Genomic DNA, 23,640 nt, shown 5'->3' with positions numbered 1-23,640 from the left:
TAATTTTGTGATTATGACATCAACCTGTAACTATGGGAACATCAGTGATTTAACAAACAGAATCAAAACAATAGTGCTTTATACTACTTAGCAGTTTTCATCTGAAGATTAAAAAGTATTTTGCAAACAGTATCTCAATAATCCTAGCAACCTCCCTGCTAGGGTATTTGTGGGACTTTTTCTTTCTCATGAATTGAAAGAACTGAGACAGAAGCAGAAGCAGGGCTTTTTAAAGATCCTTATTTTTGCCATCTGAGTCTTGACCAGGACCCAGTGTACTCTCACTTAAGGTCAAATGGCATAATACTGTTGCTTTATTACAGAATCACAGAGGGGTGGTTTTTGTTACAAATATATATAGATAACCTGTATGCTTGATACAAGCAACTGCCATGCATGATGCAGCTGGCCACGAAATGCATCTGTTTTTTCAGTTGCCAATAAGTGTCAATGTATATCTTCATTAGAGCACTTTACTGAAAGCTTCTTTGGGAATCTCAAAACTTAATGGTAAGAGCCCTCCTTTCTAAGAAAAGTGACCTGAAATCAGTGAGCCCATTTTAAATGTTATATGAATATTCTTGGACAATTTTCTACAGGAAACTATGCTAAACAAAGAGAATGCTCAGCTGGATTAGCAAAGGCAGACTTTTCCTTCTTTGATTTTCACATCCCTATAATCCATTCCAGATGTCAAATCCTGAAATTTAGAGTTCAGAATTTTGAGCTAGTCTCCACTGAGATCATAAACACGTTTTATGAGACTGCTAAGTTACACACCAAAACAAATTTTAACAAATTCCTTTTTTTAATAAAAGAAAACAAAACTAAATGGACCAGCCAGAATATACTTAAGAAATGTACCTTTGAACCATTTAACTTGAGGTAGAGGAATGCCAGAAGTTTTACATTCCATAACTGCTGTATCCCCAAGGGCAATCAAAAGCTCACTCTGAGCAACAGTCAACTTTGGAGCTTCTAAAAAGAACAAACACACAAATAGTCGACAAGTAGCACAATACCACATGCACCTTATTTATGTTCACTAAATGAATTTTTAAAAAATCTATTGGTATATTAGTATCTATGTGCTTGTGGCTACTTCAATATTGATAAATAGAAAGAAATTCTAGTAATGCATGTGCACATAAATGTATCTAATTGAAAGATCACTTATTAAGGCCAAAAAAGCATATTAAGCAAAAACAATGAGCAAAACAAAAATAATTATGGTAAAACAGAGTCCAAAAGATTTAGGAAATTGAAAGGTCTTTATGAAAAAAGGTACATAAGGAAAGAAAACTCTTGGAAAGTTGAGCACATGTTATAGAAGCAATACTACAGGATCAGAGAGAGGGATGATACTACTACTAATTAGAAATATAATCTAAAGAGGGATGATGATAAGACTAACTTGGCTGAATTAAGACTTGAGGATATCACACTTTCAGGTGAGTTTGTTCATAAAATTTTCTACATGATTTTAAAAATACTCAGGTTAATAGAGAGATCTTTGCAGTCTAATACTAAAATTTGCATGTACAAAAATTAGAGTCTCCCAGTTTCAACTCTACCTTTCCCTTTGTTGCTAAATATAGATCTTCCCTAAGTTTCTGTCACTCTTTTTGCCTCATCCCTTTTCTATTGCTTCACTTCACTTCACTAACACATTTCCTCTCAAATGGACATTTTAGGGCCTTTAACTTCAGTTGAGGTAGTTTTAAACAAAGACAATGTATGGCTTCTCAAAAATTATGTCATTCTTCTTCTTGAAAACCTTCTATGATTCCATATTGCTTTTAGAATAGTCCAAATACCCTAGTTTGGCCTTCAAAAATCACAAAGTAGTTTGCAGCTTGATTTTCAGCCTGACCTTCCTTCCATTACATTTCCTCCGTTGTCACAAGGTAGAGAAATAATTAGTAGCCCCAAACCTACTCTCTCATATCTTCTTGTCTTTCCTCTGCCTGAAATGTCCTTTGCTACAACTATTCAAATCCCCACTCATTCTCCTAGACTCAACTTAAAAGCTGTCTCCTTTGGGAAATCTTTGCAAATTCCTCAGTCAGATTTAATCTTTCCTTCTGTCAACCTCCCATGACATTCATTTATTTTACACTCAACATTTCCAAGCACAGCATTTTTCATGCTCTGGGTTCATAATAAATTTTAAAATGTATTAATATTTTGGATTTTATGTGAATGAATCAAAATATGTTTCTGCAAGATAGAGTTGCATTTCAACTACCCATTCTATACTCCCAATTTTCCATTCCCTCCCCAAATTCCAGGATTTTAAATTTGATTATCTACCTACAAATCAAAGTCATCTTCCCTACTAAATGTATTCCCCATGCTGTCTTCATCATTTCTACAAATGAAACCACCTCCTCTTGCCAGGATCCCAGGTTCAAAACTTGTGACACTTTGGTTTCCTCCCTCACCTGTACACACTAAATCCAATTATCTATCTTTACTGTGGTTCTTTTTATACCTCTTCCTCTCCACTACCATTCACTACCATCCTATGACTAAATGGAGAAAAAGAATGAGTGAGTAGATGGATTTCTAGCCATTGATTATTCATAATTTATAAACTAACACTGAGTGTATAGGGTCTTTACCCTCTGTATGATTAAGAACAACAATAATAAACAGAAACATTCTATATAAGAATTATCACAAAGTAGACCTTCTATAAATGTTTGTGTTTGGAGGGGAAAAATTGAAGGTGAATAATGAAAATAATATCTGGATAAGATAAATAACAGAAATACTGTAAAGCGCTTTGAATATAAGTGGGAAATGTAAAACAGAAGTTGCAGTAAGCTATGAAGGGTAAAGAATTTCTTTTCAATTTGAAAGTAAAATATTGCCAAGAACAGATGAACTATGGAGGGATAGAAATCTGTGGACAGTCTGGAACATTTCCATAATCTGGAAGCTTTCTTGATTTCTGTTGATGAATAAAGCTTTATTCTCTGAAGTTTTAAGTTAAATTAGCTACAATATTTGCTTTAATCAATATGTGAAATATATAATTAAACTATAATGCTGTATATAACTATCCCTAATATCAATTTTCAGAAAAATATCTTTGCATTGATCATCATGGTATTCATCCTGCTTTAAATGCCTTTAAATGCCTTTAAATGCCTTTTAAACTGATTATACTTGCCAATGTATCTGAGGGTAGACATCTGTTTATCTGTCCCAGCTGAATTACTTGCCAGGCAACCATAGATCCCTGCATCTTTGGGAACTGCATTTTTTATAAATAAGGTACCTTCTGAGGTGATCCTATGCCTGTGGATAAAAAATAAAAGGAAAATAAAATAGAAAATACTGTAATAATAGTATCAAGGTGATATAGCACCTTCCTTGCAAATATCTTCAGATATTTGTGATGCTGATTGCAGAAAAAACTAACTTCATAAATTTGCAAACAGATAATAATAATAGCTAATATGAATCCAGTGCTTGCTATGTGTCAAAGACTGTTCTGGAAGCTTTATATTTATTAACTTTTTAATCTTCATAACAACCCAATGAGTTGTTTTTTACAGATGTGCGAAGAGGTTACATAACTTCCCCAAAATGAGTTATTACGTGAAAGTACTGGAATTTGCACCCAGGAAATCTTGCTTGTGTGGTGAACCGCTATGCTAAATGGCTCTTGAAATAGAAAACCATAGTGATGAAATGGCTCATGTCACACAGTGAGTCAGTGATGAGTCTAGGAATAGAATATGGCTCAGCTTACTGGTTCATACCTAAGTCCTCTTGGCCATGCCAAACCCAGAGTAATGGAAGCCCGATGTTTGGAAAACTCATTGTTTATGTTCCACATGTCCATTATACTCTTTGAGCATGAGAGGATTCAATGTCTTTCAAAAGCATCCAGCAGAATAAAATGCCTCTCAACATAATATGACAAAGTAGACAGTAGTTACAAAGAATGTCTGCACATACTTTACTTACAGCTACTGTCCTGTCCTTTGCCTCTCCCTCTCGCTTCTGTTGCATCTCAAGATCATGCTTTTAGTAGATTCATTAAAACTACATATTACTTTACCCACAGAAAGTTTAGTATCCCCATTTGAACTATTCAAGGTAATAAAGTTATGGTATTATATTATGCAACTCCAAGTATGGGGGAACTACTGAATTCAAGATTAATAACCTCAAGTTCTATAAATTCATTATTTTTTGACAGTTCTTGGCCTATTTAGACAAACTAAGATGTGGATTTTGGTAAAAACTCCCTTAATCATAGGGATTTGGTCAGTTTAGCTTTGTACAGAAATATCATCAAATTTTCTCAGTCAATGAAATAAAATGCAAAGAGCATGATACAAACCCAGTACCTGTGTGAACCCATGATAAACACATCATTAACAGTCCAGGTGATTTTTGGCTTGGGATAACCTGTTGCAGAACACATGATGGAGACCTCAGATCCTCCTGTGAAAGACTGATTCTTTGGCATCACTGTGACTTTGGGAGGTTCTGCAAAGAAAATGACACATATGTAACAAGTGTCAATTTATCAGAACTTGATGTGAGGAGCTGACTGTTAACAGATGTGAAGGGTTCTCACCACTGTACATTTATTGCCATCCTGTGTGGATGAACGCCATCAGCGATCTGGCTCTATCTGTGCAGAAGCATAATCAAAGGTAACAGAAGCAGGAAAGTAAATTCTTTTGAGAGTAAAATTAATTTGACCCTGATGCCATATTTTTGTGTCTCCACTGGCTACCATGTAGCCCATGCACCCACCAGCTGATCACCAAGTTCTGACCACTGATTTGTAACTTTAGTATACACTTGTTTCCAGGTAGAGTCTCTTGATGGGGCCTTTGGTTCTAGACAGGGAACACAGGTTTGGAGCCACGATTTATCCAGACTATGCTGTCTACTTTGTTTGCACTGATCATTCTTTTTGCCAGATTATAAATGTGTTGAGGTCAGAGACCATGTCTTTCAGATTTTTCCATATTTTATAATCCATCATAGTACAAAGCATTTATCATCTCTTGCCTGTGTTGTGCAGTGATTTGCATATAGCAGACACTTAAAACTGTTGACAGTGTGCAAAACATCCTAAACTGTAACTTGTCCCTGAAACATAATACCTGCCAGCACCTCATGATTCCACTATACTGAACATTTATCTCACACCCATTGATCCATAGGACCTCAACTTAATAAGAAATTCCAATTACTGAAACTTTCTACTGCATTCTGCCACTGTGGGGAAAAAGACTTTTGAAAATTAAACATTAAATAATAATGAAATTATTAATAATGAAATAAACAATGAAACATTAAGATAAATGAAAATAAATTCATTTCCACAGTGCTTGAAACAAATCGAGTATTAACAAAAAAAATTCATCCAATAACATGTTTTTTTAATACAATTATTATAAGCCAAGGGCTGTGCTAAATTCTAAAAATACACTGATATACCAAACAGACATGGTATTTGTTTTCCATTTAATTGGGTTTTTACTATAAATGAAATTGGGAAACCCAGTTACTTAGCTCTGGATACATTTATAATATATCCTTACTCTAAGTTAGTCTGAAAATTACATCTTAGTTCTACTAAGAAAAATCAGTCTGGAGAATCCCAGCCTGAGATACAAGTGGTACTGCTAGACTAGAGCAGATACACAACTGAACAAACCTAATTAGTGCCTAATTGCTAGCAGTTTACAACCATCTCCCTTTTTTCCCTGTTTGCATTGTGTTTTTCAAATTATGATGATCTAGTCTTTGAAGTTAACATTTATAAGGTTTTTCCGGACCTGGTTGAGAGCCTCATTATCCCTTGGTTCCTTCTTGGTGAAGGACTAGAGAAATGCACGAGGTCAAGGGCAGACTGGCCATGGCCAGGAAGTTCAAATTGTGGTTCCAGCTGGAGTTCATCAATCTTTAAACACTAGAGGACTACACATGCTGTGGAGGTGTTACAGACAATCTTAAGTGGATGAGGGAATAAAGGAGCATTTCTTTCTCTTTGGAATTTATTAAATATCCACATTTATCATGGTTCCACCTTCCTTGTGTTACTTATGTCTAACTCATATTGACATAAGATTGCTATAAAGATTCAGGCAGCTTTTGCAATTTTGTCTAAACATGATGCCTTCTAATGGGGTCTGCCAGAGTTGGCCTGGTTTCTCTCCCAGCAAAGATCCCACTGGTCAACTCTGCAATTCAGATATCAAAGTGAAAATAAATGTCAGTTACCCAGACCAGGATGCAGAAAGCTAAGAGGTCACTCAGCAAATAAAGCCTGGATATAGGGTGCTGCTCAGGGTCATGAAATAAGTCTGTGTCACACACAGATGGGATGAGCTCATTCCACAGAAGGTGAGAAATGTGTTGTCCTGAAAATAATATTCCTGCTGACAGTAAGAAAATCAGAAAGGACTTAAACAGAGAGAAGCAAAATTGGATTTCCACCAAAAAAAACGTAATAAAGATGGTCAAAATAATCCAGCCTTTACTTGATTAGGTTAAATAAGGCATATAGCAGATGTTACTCTATTTTAACTGTTCAAACTTTTTAATTCCTTTTTTTTTTAAAGTCCCTTTTGGGTGAGTTCCTCAACTCTATTCCAAAGCTTTCTTCAAACAGAACTAGAATTTCAGTCATATTATTTCCTGAAATGATTTCAATTTTTTTATAAATAAGGTAGGGTTAACGGAGCAAAAACATGGGATTGAAGAGCCATAGTTTATCAATGAAGTAAACTAATTTGCTCATAAACAACCTAAATATACACTCCCTGACTTGCAATGTAATGTTTTACATGAGTTTTTGATAGGAAAATTAGCCAGAGTAAAATTTTAGGCTTGGGTAAAAGTAACTCATTCTTCCCAGTGGGTTTGGGTCACAGCTCAGCGTCGCGTCATTGCAACATCATGAGCACTATCCTCACCACCACCACCAAGCATCATCACCACTATCACCATAACAACTTGCTTTTCATGAGCCAAATCAACGGGAACATGGTACTCTACTAGGTACAAAGGCACGAATTCATCTACTGTATTTTAATTTTGACAAAAGTAAAATAGGTGTTTCTATAATTTCTCACCAAGGATTTAAAATAATGAAAACGATTATATGGTACCAAAAAACAAAAACAAACACTACCTTAAGATTTGGATGTCTTAACACATTATCTATGAAAAGAATGACAAAATAGAGGATCATGAGTGGTCAGTAGTAAAAACATCCATTAATCTGCCTACAAAGACTAGGGAAGATAAAAATTGTGCCTCTCTTGGAAATTTCCAATGTCATTTCATACCCAGGAGGCATGTTTCTAGTTAGCAGTCAGCTGGGTCTGAATTTTTACTGTTATGTCTTTGATAGGAAATTACCAAAGACAAAGACCCAAGGACTTTGTCTTCAGAGTGATTTAATTACTGCCAACAAATTTATCAGATAATGCTAATGCACTGAATTATCTAAGTATGGTGACTTGAACTATGTACCCCAGAAAAACATGTTCTGAAACTTAATCCATTCCTGTGGGCATGAACCCATTTTAAGTAGGAGTTTTTGATGAGGTCATTCCAGGTAAAGTGTGGTCCCATCCAACCAGGATGGGTGTTAATCCTATAACTGAAGGCCTTATAGGAAGGTCACAGAGAGAGAGAGAAAACCACAAGGAGCAGCCAGAAGCTGAAAGTTAATAGAACCAAGAAGCACAGAGAAACTGCCATGTACATTGCAATGTACGGAAAAGCCAAAGACCAAAGACCACCAGCAGCCAGCCCCAGAACAACACAGTCTCCTGGGAGAAAGCATTGCCTTGATGATGCCTTGATTTCAGACTTCTCCTAGCCTCAAAAGCACGAGCCAATAAATCCCATGGTTTAAGCCAACCCACTCCATGGTATTTGCTTTGGCAGCAAGGAACCTAAAGCACTAAGCAAAAAAAAAAAAATAAAAATAAATAAAACACTAAGCAACAGTTTACAGTTTACTTACTCATCACCTTGGCAAATTTCAGAGTGTCATTCATTCATTCAAGACATATTTAATGGGTAGCTGCCATCTATCAAGTACTTTCTTCCCTCAAAGAAGTAATAATACACAGGATAGAAAAGTACATTATATGTAATTAAGGACTAAAATATCTACTTCTAGCAGTCAGTTCATTGTAACAGGAAGATGGACTAAAGTTATTAAGTGCCTATTTTGTTCCAGATACTAAACTCTAGACCCATCATTTATTTTTCACAACAACCCTATAAAATTTATGTTACTGTCATTTTACAGATATAGAAACTAATGTTCAAAATGGTTAAATAATTTGCTCAAAGTTACTCAAAGTTGAAGCTTGGCTTCAAACACAGGCCTTTCTAAGTCTAGTTTGACATGGTGTCTGTCTATACTAGAATATACTAATAATAGCACCTACTTCACAGAGTTATTGGAATTAGATGAGTTAATATATGTAAAACACTTAGAACAATGCCTGGTACATAGTAGGCCCTATACAATCTTTGCTGTTATTATTATTAGTATCCCATTACATGGATAAATATGACAAAGAATGAAAAAATCAGTAATGCAGTATTTAAAATACATATGTACGTGTGTATTATCTAAACATTTATCAATGAAACTTGTTCTTGCTATTCCATTTGCATAACACATCCTACTAATAAATAATATTTATTATATCTTTAATTCTTCTGAAATCTTAGATGTTTTTAAATACTCAAATTTTACAGGAAATTTCAATAAAAATAGATAAATTTAGTTCTTTCCATGTTTTTCTGGTGGGAAAAAAAAAACCATTTTAGCACCTGTGTCACCTGACATATGTTAAAAAGAAATTATGGGAGCAGATGTGTATCAACCAATTGAGCACTCACCTCACATAGGAGTACTGGGTTCAGTTCCCAGTGCCTCTTAAAGAGAGCAGACAACAAGCAGACACAACCAGCAGACACAATAAGCAGATACAATGAGCAGACAATGAGCAAAAACAATGTGCAAACAACGAGCAAACAGACTAGGGAAGCCAATGTGGCTCAGAGTTGAGCACCAGCATTCCCATATACAAGGTCCTGGGTTCAATCGCTGGTCCCAGTACCTTAAAAAAAAAAAAAAAAAGAAAAAGGGAAAAGACAAAAAAGAATTATGATGACATAATGAACATGTGGTTGTGATAATGTTTAATGAAGTAATTCTGATCATTAGGGACTTATACATCATTAATCATATTGAAAAATATTTTCTTTTTTATTGCAATAGTCCTTCTGGTGACATGGACTAATTAATGACAGACATCCACCCTTTCCTGACACCATAGGAGACACATTAGTACTTGTGATGTTCATATAGAAATAACAATAAGGAGAAAAGGATGTTTTGTCTGGCCCTTTGATTATAGTCAGCTAATCACTGATTATGCTCAAATTTAAACAGGACTTCTCTTTCATCTTCAGCCTTAAAAATCCCCCTCACAAAGGAGCAGCTAATGAAATGAACAGAAAATTATCTGCTTCCACATAAATAGGAAGACAGTCCATTATAAATAAAACCTTAAACTCATACTATATAAATAAATGCTACCCTGCTTATTCAAAATTTTACTTGTAAGCCTGACATTTTGAAGCATTTGAAAATTTAGCAAGCACTGCATGAAAAGCAAAAGAATTGTTTTAAACTATTTTGATAAAGTTTGCAGCTTATTTACATGATATAATTTTTAAATTGGGGAGAGCTAATTTAAACAATATTTTATAAATTTGTCACGAGATAATGATCAGATTATGTAATAAGAATGTGCTAGCATGTGCTACAATTGGAAAAGAAAGTTCTTAGGTAATGAAATTTATAAATGCTGATGTGTTTCAAATAACTCAATTGCAGTTAACATTGAAATGAGAAAGATAAGATTAGTGACTTAAGTCTTCCTTACACTCTCTTATTTCTAATGTGAGATGCATTCAGCAATTAAGGAATGCACATATATTAGATGTCAATTATGTGTTCCCCTTTGTGCAAAGTATGGGCTAAGAAAGAGCAGTAAACATCTCACCAAACATATAAAATGATTAGGGGAAAAGAGCTAAACACATGAAAGGAGTCACGATTAAGTGCAATATTGAGGGCAGAAAATAAAAATTCTATAAAATATTAGAACAAAGAGAACAATAATGCTTAAAATAAGCAGAAAGGAGGTTTTCATCGTTGCCAGTGTTCCTATGACAATAAATTGGTTTAAACAACAAGAATTTACTGGCTCACAGTTTTAGAGGCCAGAAGTCTCAAATCAAGGTATCAGCAAGGTCATGTTTCTCCTGGAGTCTTTAGCATTTTGGGGAAGACTTGCTGCAACTCATGAGGTTTTCTTTTCTGCCTCTGTCACATAGTGATGCCCACAGTCTCTGTCTGTGGTGTTGTCTGACTTCTGGCTCCTATGTCTTCTGGCTTTTCTGAGACCAAATTGTGTCTCTTTATAAGGACCTCAGTAATACAGAGTAAGATCCAGCCTGATTCCATTTGTCCAAATTTCAGCTAATAATAACATCTTCGAAAGGTCCTGTTTACAAATGTCTTACACCCACAGAAAGCAGATTAAGATTAAGAACATGCCTTTCTTGGAGTACATTCTACCACAGAGGTGGTTTATGGGGGGGGGTTTCATTTTATAGGTAGAATTTAGTAGGGAATCTAAAACTCAGAACAGCTCTGTGAAGACAAAGAACTAGAATGAGCTTGGTATACTCTGGAGGCAGTGAGGATGCCTCTGTGGCTTGGTATTTGGAAAAAGAGTTGTAGCAAATTGTGGAGGGGTGAAAAGTAATAGAGGGAAGCAGACTTGGCCCAGTGGTTAGGGTGTCCGTCTACCACATGGGAGGTCCACGGTTCAAACCCCGGGCCTCCTTGACCCGTGTGGAGCTGGCCCACACGCAGTGCTGATGAGCGCAAGGAGTGCCGTGCCAGGCAGGGGTTTCCCCTGCTTAGGGGTGTCCCCCGCGTAGGGGTGTCCCCCACGTAGGGAAGCCCCACGCGCAAGGAGTGCACCCGTAAGGAGAGCCGCCCAGTGCAAAAGAAAGTGCAGCCTGCCCAGGAATGGTGCCGCACACACGGAGAGCTGACGCAACAAGATGACACAACGAAAAGAAACACAGATTCCCGTGCCACTGACAACATAAGCGGACAAAGAAGACGATGCAGCAAATAGACACACAGAACAGACAACCGGGGCAGGGGAGAAGGGGAGAGAAATAAATAAATAAATAAATCTTTAAAAAGAAAGAAAGAAAGAAAGAAAAGTAATGGAGAGGGGATAAGAATCAAAGAAAAGGGAAAGAAGAATCCCCTGAAGGGATAATGGACCTGGACCTGGCAGACAAATGTCCAGTGGCCATCAAAAACTCAGCCCGGGAATAATTAGAATAAGCAAACTCATAGGGTAAGAATCTTGAATATAGGTTACCAGACTTGGTTGGGGATAAAGAATGGGAAGTTAATGCTTAATTTGTATAGAATTTCTATTTAGGTTGATTTTAAAGTTTTGGAAATAAATACTATTGATGGTAGTATAATATTATTATTATTATTTTTTTAAAGATTTATTTTTTATTTATTTAATTCCCCTCCCCTCCCCCGGTTGTCTGTTTTTCTGTATCTTTTTGCTGCGTCTTGTTTCTTTGTCCGCTTCTGTTGTCGTCAGCGGCACGGGAAGTGTGGGCGGCGCCATTCCTGGGCAGGCTGCTCCCTCCTTCGCGCTGGGCGGCTCTCCTTATGGGTGCACTCCTTGCGCGTGGGGCTCCCCTACGCGGGGGACACCCGTGTAGCACGGCACTCCTTGCGCGCATCAGCACTGCACATGGGTCAGCTCCACACGGGTCAAGGAGGCCCGGGGCTTGAACCGCGGACCTCCCATATGGTAGACGGACGCCCTAACCACTGGGCCAAAGTCCGTTTCTGGGTAGTATAATATTATGAGTTTAATTAACAGCACTGAATTGTATATGTGAGTGTGGTTAAAAGGAGAAATTTTAGGTTGTATATATGTTACTAGAATAAATATTAAAAGATAAAACATAGGACTGTATAACAATGATTTTATTGTAAACATTAACAGTAAAAGTATAAAAATGTTATTTATGAATTATAACAGACATGCCACACTTTTGCAAAATGTTAATAATACAGTGGTATATGGTAAAATACACCAAATGTAAACTATGGACTATAGTTCATAGTACAATTTTAATATTCTTAAATCAATTGTAATAAAGGTATCATGCTAATGCAGAGTGTCAACAATAGGGGGGGTGTATATGGAAATGTTGTATTTTTTACATGATTTTTCAATAAACCTACAACTTCTCTAATTTAAAAATTAATAAATAAAAAATCTCAGTCCTGGAGATTGAAGACAGGACAAGAGTAGAAGAAGAGATTTGGGAATCTCTGTATGCAACCATTCTTTTGAGAAATTCCATGCTAAGAAAATTCAAAACTCATATACAGACACCAAAAATTATCTGACTGTTGATATATAAAATTTAACAGCATGAATAATATTTTATGGCACAAAGGATTAATCTGATAATTTCTCTATTTTTAATTCATAAATAGCTTCAAAGAATCAGCTAAACAATTCCATATAAATGAAGCACAAATAAAGGAAATGTGTATGAATATGTGATTCTTAAATGTAAAATAATGTTTTACGTTATTTCTAATCCTTTTTTCTCATGTACTTTTATGAAACTGTCAAAAGAATTATATAGGGGTAACTTGTGGAGAACTAAAGAGTATGAACATCACTCTGACGTAATTAAGAACCACAAAAAAGTTTTAAGTAAGAAGTGGATTGACATTTGTAGCAATATTGAGGGAAATTCGCCTTTCTGCACTGTGAAAGACGGCTTGGAGTGGGAGAACAAAACTGGAAGAAAATAAATCCCTTAAAAAAAGAGGACTTTAATTCAGGCAAGTGGCATGACAGCTGGATAAGGGTGGTATCAGGAAGGATAATGAGAAAAGAAGTGCTTTGAGAGAAAAACTGAAACAATCACAAATACAGAAGGTGGCACCTAAGCCTAAAAAATCATTAGATCTGGTATAATTCTATCTGAACTCTAAATTTCACACTAGGCTCATTCACACTGATCATTATCAGTATTGCTAAACATCCATTGATTTAAATATCACCCCATAGAAAACTTGTCCCAAATAGATGTCCATAAGTAAAATGGGCATAAGAAATTCAATTTAAAAAATTGATACACTGTATGTCTGTTCTGGGGGGAAAAAAGGGCCAGAGAGAGCACTAAGATATGATTCCTATAAGCAGATTCCAAGTGCCTTGTGTACTGGTCTAGCACTCTTTCATTACCCCACAAATTTATTACACTCATAAAATAAAAATCCAAGGATTTTTTATATTAATAACTTCCAGTAGTCAAAAGAGTTGAGGTTTTAAAATTTTAGATGCTTTTATTTTTCACCCAAAAAGGATTTGTGCCAAAAAAGAACTAGGAGATCAAACAATTCTCTAGTGCTGCTGTTTGAAAGGCATTAAACAGCATTTTGGAAAAAAGCATTTCAAGTCTGTCAATTGATTATCTCGGTGGTGGAAGGTTTCCCAGCATCTAGGAATAAACTAAAATCTTCCACATCCTTGGAAATGTCCTTGATGATAATCATATGCAATGAGGAATAGGTAAGACTCTGATGAGAAGAAAGATACTTCATTAGCTAGTTTTTAGTGTTGATTCTTTTCTTCTTGAATTCTCACAATGAAATATAAATAAGTACCCTTATTTTGGTGATAGTTAAAAACCTACATTCTCACAACTATCTAATTGATTTATATACCTGAAAACATAATAGGAACTGATTTACAACTGTCCCCAAATATATTTTTCATTGTGGGTAATACAGTTCCCCTAAAATGTTAAGTTATGTAACACCAAGAATGCTACATGTAAACCATGAAATAATTCATATTGAATTAGTGGGCCTAATTTCCCTTGAATCATAAAGCCTATAAAATGTATTTTATAGGGTCTCTGATGCTTTTTCTAAATATCATATTTTCTATAGAAAAAGCTAACTTCAAAAAGTTACATAATGACTATGATTGGGTGTGCTGCAAATTATAATTAGTAGCTATGCCCTATCCTAACAGATGTGCACCTACTGATTTAGCTTATTTTATTTAAAACATTGCCATTGTTCTCAAATGCAATACTTTCATTTCTGATTAGGGAAGTAACTTCAGCTTACTCTAACTAACTTTTACGGATGAAGCATGAACAATGAAAATAACAAAATCTCACTAGTAATGATTTACAATGGACAGATGTGTTTCCTCACTTAATTTTTCCTTAATTTGCAACTACTGGAAATGGCATTGTGATATATTGTAACCTTTTTAACTTTTCCTAAGCCTACTACAGAGTTCCTCTAGTTACAGGATGCATTGCTCCCCACATTAACTTTAGCATCTTTGTCCCTGAAGTTTTAACTTTAAAATTTACAATGCAGGTAAGTGGGGTTTTTGGGGTTTTTTTGTTTTGTTTTTTAGTTTTCATCATTTATTCTTTGGAGGAGCAAAAACAAAGACAACAAATAGTGGATTGTCTATGTGGCAGCTACAAGAAAACTTCTAGTCATTTCCGCCTGCCTTTCTTTCTCAAGGAAAGATTAGAAGTGTGCTGTCCCATACACTAGCCACTAGGTATATGTGGCTTTTTACATTTAAAGTATATAAAATTAAATAAAATTTTAAAATGAGTTCTTAAGGCAGACTGGCCATATATCAAATGCTCAATTGCCACATGTGGCTAGCAGCTACCATGTGGGATAGCACAGGCATAGGACCTTCCCTTCATTATAGAAAGTTCTCATGGACATCTCTAGACTATAGAGGTCTATAAAATTCCAGAGGAAAGGTCGCAAATTCTGAAATACACAGGCAAGAGCTAGATTGAATCTATCTTGCTAGTTAGATGCTGGATTTGGAGAGTACTCCATACCCAAAAAACAATGCAGTTATTACATTCAGTTAATAAGACAAGGGCAATAATATCAGAGGTATACAATGATAAATTAAGACTCCAGTCTATTTTGAAGACAAAATCTTAATGGAAAATATGCATCAAGATTTCTTATCCTAAAAATATATAGTTTATATTTTCCTAATATAAGATATAAGGATATTTATATGATAAATGTTTGATGCTTTGATATCCATTTAAAGTACTTCCAAGTATAACATCAGAAAGGATGCTGGATGTTGTGTGTCCTGTCGTGGCCCACTGGGTGGACTGCGGGAGAGTGTGGACTACAATGCTGACCACTGACCATGTGCTGCAGCGGTTCGCCAGAATGTATTCACCAGGTGCAGTGGATGTGCCACAATTATGGAAGAGTTTGTTGATGTGGGAGGGTTGGTGTGGGTGGGGTGTATATGGGGACTTCATATTTTTTTAATGTAACATTTAAAAGAAAATTAAAAAATAAATAAAAATTTTAAAAATTTTAAAAAAGATATGAGGTTTATGTATGTATATCTCAATATATTTATATCTCTTGATTCATATTCAATTATAGGAATAATATTTTTGACTATCAAAAACTGGTTAAAGTACTCAAAGAAAAGGTAATTTTCCATAAGGAAGCATGTTATAGACTCAGAATCATATGCAAGGGGATTTTATAGCACTTCTTAAAGGAGAGACTTAAAAATGTCACAATTAATGTAAGCTGCTAGATGTATTCATTTGTTACCTTCGTTATTTTTCAGGGAAACAGTCTCAATGTGGTTGTAAGAACACTTGTCTTAGAGTCCAACCTGAGGTTCACAAGTGTCCTTCCAGTTGTCACTCTCTAGTTCCCATCTTTTGTTCCTCCAACTTCTTCATGACCACCCCCTTTCAACCTTCCTTTTATTCCAATCTCTCAAACTCTCCCTTTTACCTTCACTTCCTTTTTTATCCAGCCTAGTTTCCACAGGGCATCACTACAGGCACATTTTATCCAGTTATCTTTTCTTTTGCTGAACCATCCTCACAAAATCACAAACCTAGAGATTCCTCCCTTTTATATGTAAAGGTTATTGATGACTGCAGGAACAAAAGAAATCCCACCATGATGGGAATAAGTCTCCCTGTTCAGCAAGCTCACATTTCTTTGTTTTCATTCCTCCATAGTTTGCACATGGCATTTTCTCCATTTAGAAAAGCTTTCCTGACTTCTACCTGGCAAATGCTGGCTCACTGTCCAGTGGTGACCTCAGATACCATCTTTTCTGTGAAGATTCTGTCAATCTCTACCCATCACTCTGAAACAGAATTAAAGGCACCTGGCAGAGTTCTTATCACATTGCATTGTTAATATTTGTTTACTTTACTTATTTCTTTTATTTACAATATGGTATTTTTGAAGGATAGTGTGCTGTTTTTTTTTCATTTATATCCTCAGCAAGGAACCTCACACTTCAAATGCTTCTAACAGAGCGCTCTGTAGATGCAGCAAATAAATATTCCTACTTCGTCATTTTTATTCATAATATTCAAATACAACATCCCCTTCTTCATATTTAAAATAGCAAGTTATTGTCATTTCTTATATTGCAAATATCTATTTATTTGAAACAGAATTTATTTTCAGTTGAATAATTAATTCATAAAATAATATCTCAAGAGATATTAACCCATGCTTATGGAGAATTTTAGTACATGCACCAATATAAATATATTCCAGATTTGCAAAAGTTCCCATGACTAAATACTGTACTTCTTATTCAGTCTTCCCACAGATGTGCACCGCATGCAGTACTGTGTACTAAGTATTATATCAGGCATTGATGATATGAAGCTAAAAAAAATGGGGCCCTTGCCTTAATGAAGCTTACAATCTAGTCATGTTAACACTTTCTCTGCGTGCTTGTTTTGGTAGCACATTTACAGTTTTCTCTTCTCTAGATCTCTTCTCAGTAGCTACACTAACACACCTTGGAACTTAAGTCAAGGGATTCAATGAACTGTTGCAATTTAACTGACCAATTCCAAAAGGTACCAGAGAAAGGAGTAAGAGAGGGTAGAAAATTAAAATCAAGCAGTGATTTCCCCAAGTACTAATTACATACATTGTTACCATTCCAGAGATTTTTTTTATTTTAAGTCAGTACTAGGGAATGATCTCGGATTGATTAGTACATGAGAAGCAGATCCTCAACCACTGAAGTATATAATTTTGTTGATTTTCTTTAAGGAGGATTGAACCCAGGACCTTGTACATGGGAAGCAGGCACTCAACCACTGAGCTACATCTACTCCCTTCCAGAGATTCTTTACTCATGTGATAGGGACATGTAGCCACTCTGTACCTTTTTTATTAAAAAAAAAAAAAAAAAGTTCAGTACCTTCATTTTCTGTACATTCTCAAGAACCCACCATTTATTTTCTTTTTTTTACTTTCCTCTACCTACCTGTCCATTATGCCAGTTAAGTGGACTCTGATACCTGCTGGCTTTGTAACCTAGGGCAAGTCACTATCCTCTCAGAGATGTCACTTTCTTATGGGCAAAAATACAGACGCAAATAGCAGCACAATTTGTGAGGATTCAATGGCATAATGCATGTTATGAACTCCCAAACTTTTAAAACATTGTTTGCAAAATTTCTTTTAATAATTTAATGGATGAAAGTGTTTGCTGATGCCTCATCAAGTCTATCTTTTCCCTACAGTTACCACATTGTGAAAGGATGAGTATCTTCTTTCCAGTACTTGGACATCCTTCCTTCTGGCTCACTTAAATCCCTCAGGCTTGGCTCAATGAACATTTTCTCACGGTCAATTTTTGTTGAAAATTAAATTTCCTTGATCTACAGCTTCTTAACAATTTATTATATACTTGAAATATTTATTAGGTCATGCACATCCTTTAATTTTCCCTTTACAATCTAAATAAGTCTAGTTCTTTAAATTTTTCTCTAATTTATATTTAAAGGCTCTTAAAATTTTTAAGGTTTACAGAGATGTAATTCTTTCCACTATAATTAAAGTGCTCTAAATCTATAAAGCAGGGAAGCAGACTTGGCCCAATGGATAGGGCGTCTGCCTACCACATGGGAGATCCACAGTTCAAACCCTGGGCCTCCTTCACCCGTGTGGATCTGGCCCATGCGCAGTGCTGATGCGCGCAAGGAGTGCCGTGCCACACAGGGGTATCCTCGTGAAGGGGAGCCCCATATGCAAGGAGTGCACCCCATAAGGAGAGCCGCACAGCACGAAAGAAAGTGCAGCCTGCCCAAAAATGACACCGCACACACGGAGAGCTGATATAAGATGACCAACAAAGAGAAACGCAGATTCCTGGTGCCGCTGGTAAGGACAGAAGCGGTCACAGAAGAACACAAAGCAAATGGACACAGAGAGCAGACAACTGGGGGGGGGGGGGGAGAAAAATAAATAAATAAATAAATCTAAAAAAATAAAAAATAAAAATCTATAAGGCACATAGAATCCTTTGATGAAAGACCAAAGGAAATACATATTTTATTGCATGGAATTGGAACGCATTATGAAAGAATACATTGATCATTCAGAGACAGTAACTGTCTATGTTAGGCAGGTAAAGTAAGTGAATATTAAACTTTTCTGTTCATAAAATTTATAGTCACCACAGAATAGAATTGAAAAAGCAAGTATTTTTATGGGAAAGATATACATATATGTATTGCAGGTAGCACTGTAATGGTACTTAATGAAATAGAATCTTTTCCTTTAAATCTAAGGGCTTCCAATTCATTTCTTATTAACACTTAGCACAGAAGGCAACAGAAGTAGGATTTTCAGAGCATCTTATTCACTTCTGCTGAATCATACTAAGATTTCAAGCAATCAAGATAGCCAATAAAGTTTTGACAGCAAGTAATTATTTGGGGGTTTTCATTGTGATTATATGGTTTTACTACATTGAATGAAATCCACAAAAAAGGTACTAGTATTTAAACAAACATATATACACTTCTTGGATCAATCCCAGAAAAAGAAAATCTTTACTAACAAGACTTTAATGTATTAAAATGTCAAGGAAAAGATATTCAACTAATTTTAAAAAATCAATTTTCATTTTTTAAACATAGATATAGATGTCTATAAATTAAAATGAATTCCTGTGAAAATCTTGCAAAGAAAAATTAAGAGAGCATAAAGAGATTTTTTCCTATCTCTCTTACAGGGTTATTTACTATAAGAAAACCTAATTTAGTTATTAATTGAAATTCTGCATTTATTCTTTTCTTAGACTCCACTTTGGTTCAGAAAGGATGTAAAACAACTCTCTCTGTATATAATCCTATAAATTGCAGATCCTTAAACTTTCAAAAATGAATTTTTCCATGGTCAAATGCGCTAATTTTTAATTTAGTTGCGTTATGACACTTTCTAGTTTACAAAGAATATTTGTTAAGTATTGAAGAGATTTTAAAATGCTTGAATAACTTCTGAAATTTTATAGATATAAAATTTCCAAGTAAGTGGAACAGTCACAGTAATTCTGTGTGAAGACCAAGTGAGGTTGTCAAGTCAACTCTAAGAGTATTCCACGTAAACATCATGCATTTACCCTTTTTAAATGAGTATCATACTCCTAAAACAAAACAAAACTATTTTTAAAATCTTCAAAGACTAAAAATATGCAGACTTTTGAAAGGTTTCAGATAGCTACCAATAATCAGAGAATAAGTTTCATAATAATAAGGCTTCTCAAAAGTAAAATTTTATGCTAATACAACTTTATAAATTAAAATGAGCTCTGCCTTCCTCATAAGTTAGTCAAAGGTGTGCTATCATGTTTTTTGAGAATGGGCCTGCATTTTAAAAGATGGAAGAAAAGAGCCAAAGAGTCAGAAGTTCTGTTTTTTGTTTTTTTTCCCTGCATTTGAAAACAGCAACAACTCTGAGAAGGTATTTGATTAGCACCTGGCAATAAAGGTGGTATGATACACAAAAAAGTTAATAGACTAGATAGATACAGGTCCATCTTCAAGGGTGAAGCAGTTTCAATAAGCCAGGGATTATAGAATGGGGCACAAACTTAGCATGGGAGTTTTTAAAAAATGTGTGAACTAAAATTTGAATGTGAAAAAGAAAACCCAAGTCAAAGTACATGTGAAAGCTAAAGTTACTAAGAAATGTCACCATGATTCAACTGTGCATTATCTTATTAAATGTTTATACCAAATGGTAGTTTCTCCTAATGTTAATAGAATATACTTAAAATGTTTTTAATTACTTTAAAATGTAATAATATTCTGGCATGAACTAATACCATTTCCAAGTTACCTATTCCTGGAATTCTTGTCGAATGTTTATAACTAACAGAAATGGAATTGTCTGCAAATGTGTTTTAAGAAGGACCTTTTTAGAACTAAACTTTTTAATTTAAGGGCACATATCATTAGATCATTAGTTCATGCTCTAAACTTCCATTTACATACCAGATAGGAGAGTTTCTCTACTAAATTGATGTTTGGTCTAAAAATTATTTTTCTTTTAGGTCCTATTTTGTTCTTTTTTGAAATACATTATTTACTTTCTTATTATTTTAAACTATCTCATGAGTTTTCTTATTTCTTATTTTAAATATAAAAGCAATAAAGCAACTTCTCAGATTATTTAGAAAGCAATGAAAAGTAACTATATTATCCATAATTCAATCCCCAATAAAAGTAATATGTATAATACAGTGCACTTTCTTTCAAAATATTTTAAATCTTATTTACAAAAAGCTAAATAATTTTCCATGTCTTTTAAATTTTGTCAAGTAAAGAAAGCATAAGTAAAACTGTAACAGATCCACTACCCCCAAAGAGTCATATTCATATTTTGTACGTATCAATCCAGGATTTTTCCCGCTCCCAGGATAGTGTTAGGGGCTTCTATTTGTTTGCAGAGCTGGACTTCTGAGTACAGTGGTAAACCCTGCTTTAGGGAATCCCTTTCCTGAGGCCTCTATCTAAGTATTCATTATCCCCATAGTGAGGAGTTCTCATAACAAAATAAGTATATCAGCTCCTTCACACTCTCACATGTTCACCAGTGTCACTGATACAAACAGCCAGTTTTGTGGTCAGAGTTTCTTCTCAAAGCTTTTCTAATGAATGGGTTCTGGGGCTGATAATAGTCACCAACGGAAATCAATCCTTTTTAACCATGGCCTCTCCAGTTTTGATTTCCTGTTTACAATCGATTTCAGGTAGTTAACGAGCATCTTCGATAAATCATTGTAAGAAGAGAATGTGCATGATATTTTTCCTGAACACCTGAACATTTGAAAATGTCTTTGTAATGACTTTTCACAGGAAAAACAATTTGCCTGGGTCTTAAATTCTTGGATCCCAAGCTTTTCTTTCAAAACTACATCTATCTTTCCCGTCATTGTGCCAGTTAGGGTTCTCAATTGCAAAAAACAGAAACCAGTAATGGCTAACTTAAACAGAAAAAGAATTCATTGGAAGAGTATATTTTGAACTACAAAATCAAAAGGAAACTGGATATCAGGAAGAAATCCAAAAGGCTAGTGAGTTAAGGAAACAGCCAAGGTCATGCTAAAGAAATAACCTCTTAGGCTGATAGTACTGGATAGCCAGGACATTTGTTTCTGTGCACTGGACTCTAAATTCCATTCTGCTGCCAAAATTGGAGACTTTCAATTGTCTGTCATCTTAGTTAAGAGCTAAAGTCCCATTGGATGCATCTGATTGGCTGACTCTGGATCATATACTCTGCTAGGGAGTGTGGAAAGGGAATTATATGATCTCATTTGTTTTCTGCTTTCACCAACATGATGAAGGAATCCTTCCAAAATTAGAAAAATGTTCAGATTTTAAAGAGCCAAAATATAATAAATAGTCATTGCAATTATATTTCAGCCATTACACACCTGCGAAGTCTGACACCAGCCTGATTTTATCCCTTTGTTTACAATGTATTGGTTTAGTCAGTATGCTTGTCGGATTGTTGCTTCCTAACAGTAATTTCTAATTTTAGCCATGATATGTCTAGAGAAAGTTCTTCCTTAATTAACCTTACTTGATTTGCTCATGCAGAATGAATTCATTTTTCTCCCTAGGGCAGTTTTCTTCTATTATATCTTTGACTTTTTTTTTTCTTTTTTTTTAGTTTCAGTTGTCTTTGCTTCTTTTTTTTAAAAATATTTCTCTCCTTGCGCGCATCAGCACTGTGCATGGACCAGCTCCACGCAGGTGGAGGAGGCCTGGGGTTTGAACTGCGAATCTCCCATGTGGTAGACGGACACCCTAATCACTGGGCCAAGTCTGCTTCTCTGACTTTGCTTCTTAAACACCTATAAGCTTTTGAATGAAGTTCCATTGTCTGTCTTAAATTTCCTCATCTTAAAAATTCCTATAATTCTTCTATTAGTCCTTTTCCTCACTATTCTGAAAGAACATCTAAGATTTATGTACCACATCCCTGATTTTAATTTCATTTAGTATAAATTCTGCAATTTAGTGCCTCTAATTCAATTTTGTTCTAACACGGCATTTTTACCCTTAAATCCTTCCTTATTTCTTCCATTATTGCCCTATCACTGTAGCCTTATCTTGCCTTATAAATTTACAGGCCTTCTCTGTGTTTTCTGCATGATTTTTCTGTAAACTTACAACTTTTCTAATAAAATTTTCAAAAAAAAATATTACAAACCCATTTTAAAAGAGGATAGGCCTTTTTGAAAGATTTTGGTGATACCAAACATTTTTTCCAATCTCTAGAATAAATTACTGTCAAAGAATCAATTTCTTCTAAGTCTTCCCCTCATTCTTACTCCCTGGTATTTTTTCTTAGGTCTTATACTTTATTTTTTCCTGTCTTGTTTTGATTATTTGTTATTTTATTTTATTTTTTTAAAAGACATATGGATCACACAAAATATTACATTAAAAAAATATAAGAGGTACCCATATACCCCACTCCCACATCCCCCACTTCTCCCACATCGACAACTTCTTCCATTAGTGTGGTACATTCACTGCATTTGATGAGTATATTTTGGAGCATTGCTACACAGCATGGATTATAGTTTATGTTGTAGTTTACACCCTCTCCCAGTCCGTTCAGTGGGTTATGGTAGGATATATAGTGTCTTGCATCTGTCCCTGCAATCATTCAGGACAACTCCAAGTCCTGAAAATGTCCCATTATCACACCTTTTTTCCCTCTCTTTGCCTTCAGCAACTCCCGTGGCCACTGTCTCCATATTAATGATATAATTTCTTCCATTGCTAGAGCCATAATAATTATATAGTAGAATACCAGTAAGTCCACTCTAATCCGTATTTTATTCCTCCATCCTAAGGACCCTGGGATTGTAATGTCCACTCCACCTCTAAATCAAGGGGGCTTAGATCCCACATGGTTGATGGATGAGTCTCCTGTTTGCAGCTGTAGATGTCTCAGTTCCCTGGTGTGGTAGTTGACCATCCTTACCTCCCTGTTAGCTGACCTGGGTAAGTCCAACAAACTGCAGAGTAGGTGTTGCAATTCTGCTGAAGCTCAGGGCCCAGTTGGCACATAGACAGTCCAAAGATTCAAATCTCCTG

At 35.3% G+C, this 23,640-nt stretch overlaps 1 protein-coding gene across 1 annotated transcript in view; it reads right to left on the bottom strand.

The window, feature by feature from the left end:
* The window catches only part of HMCN1 (hemicentin 1), a 515,334-nt gene that overhangs the window by 261,681 nt on the left and 230,013 nt on the right, over positions 1-23,640 (bottom strand). Inside the window, exons 12-14 of the mRNA XM_004468435.5 lie at positions 4,368-4,509; positions 3,179-3,306; positions 865-978 (exon numbers count right to left, since the gene is read on the bottom strand). Coding sequence (XP_004468492.2) covers positions 865-978; positions 3,179-3,306; positions 4,368-4,509 — 384 coding nt within the window. The remainder of the gene's footprint in view (positions 1-864; positions 979-3,178; positions 3,307-4,367; positions 4,510-23,640) is intronic.

The sequence above is a fragment of the Dasypus novemcinctus genome, chromosome 13 (genome assembly GCF_030445035.2).
Source record: "Dasypus novemcinctus isolate mDasNov1 chromosome 13, mDasNov1.1.hap2, whole genome shotgun sequence".
In the NCBI taxonomy this organism is placed as follows: domain Eukaryota; kingdom Metazoa; phylum Chordata; class Mammalia; order Cingulata; family Dasypodidae; genus Dasypus; species Dasypus novemcinctus.
The sequence above is the reverse complement of the archived record's forward strand: the minus strand, read 5'-3'. Positions and strand labels throughout refer to the sequence as shown.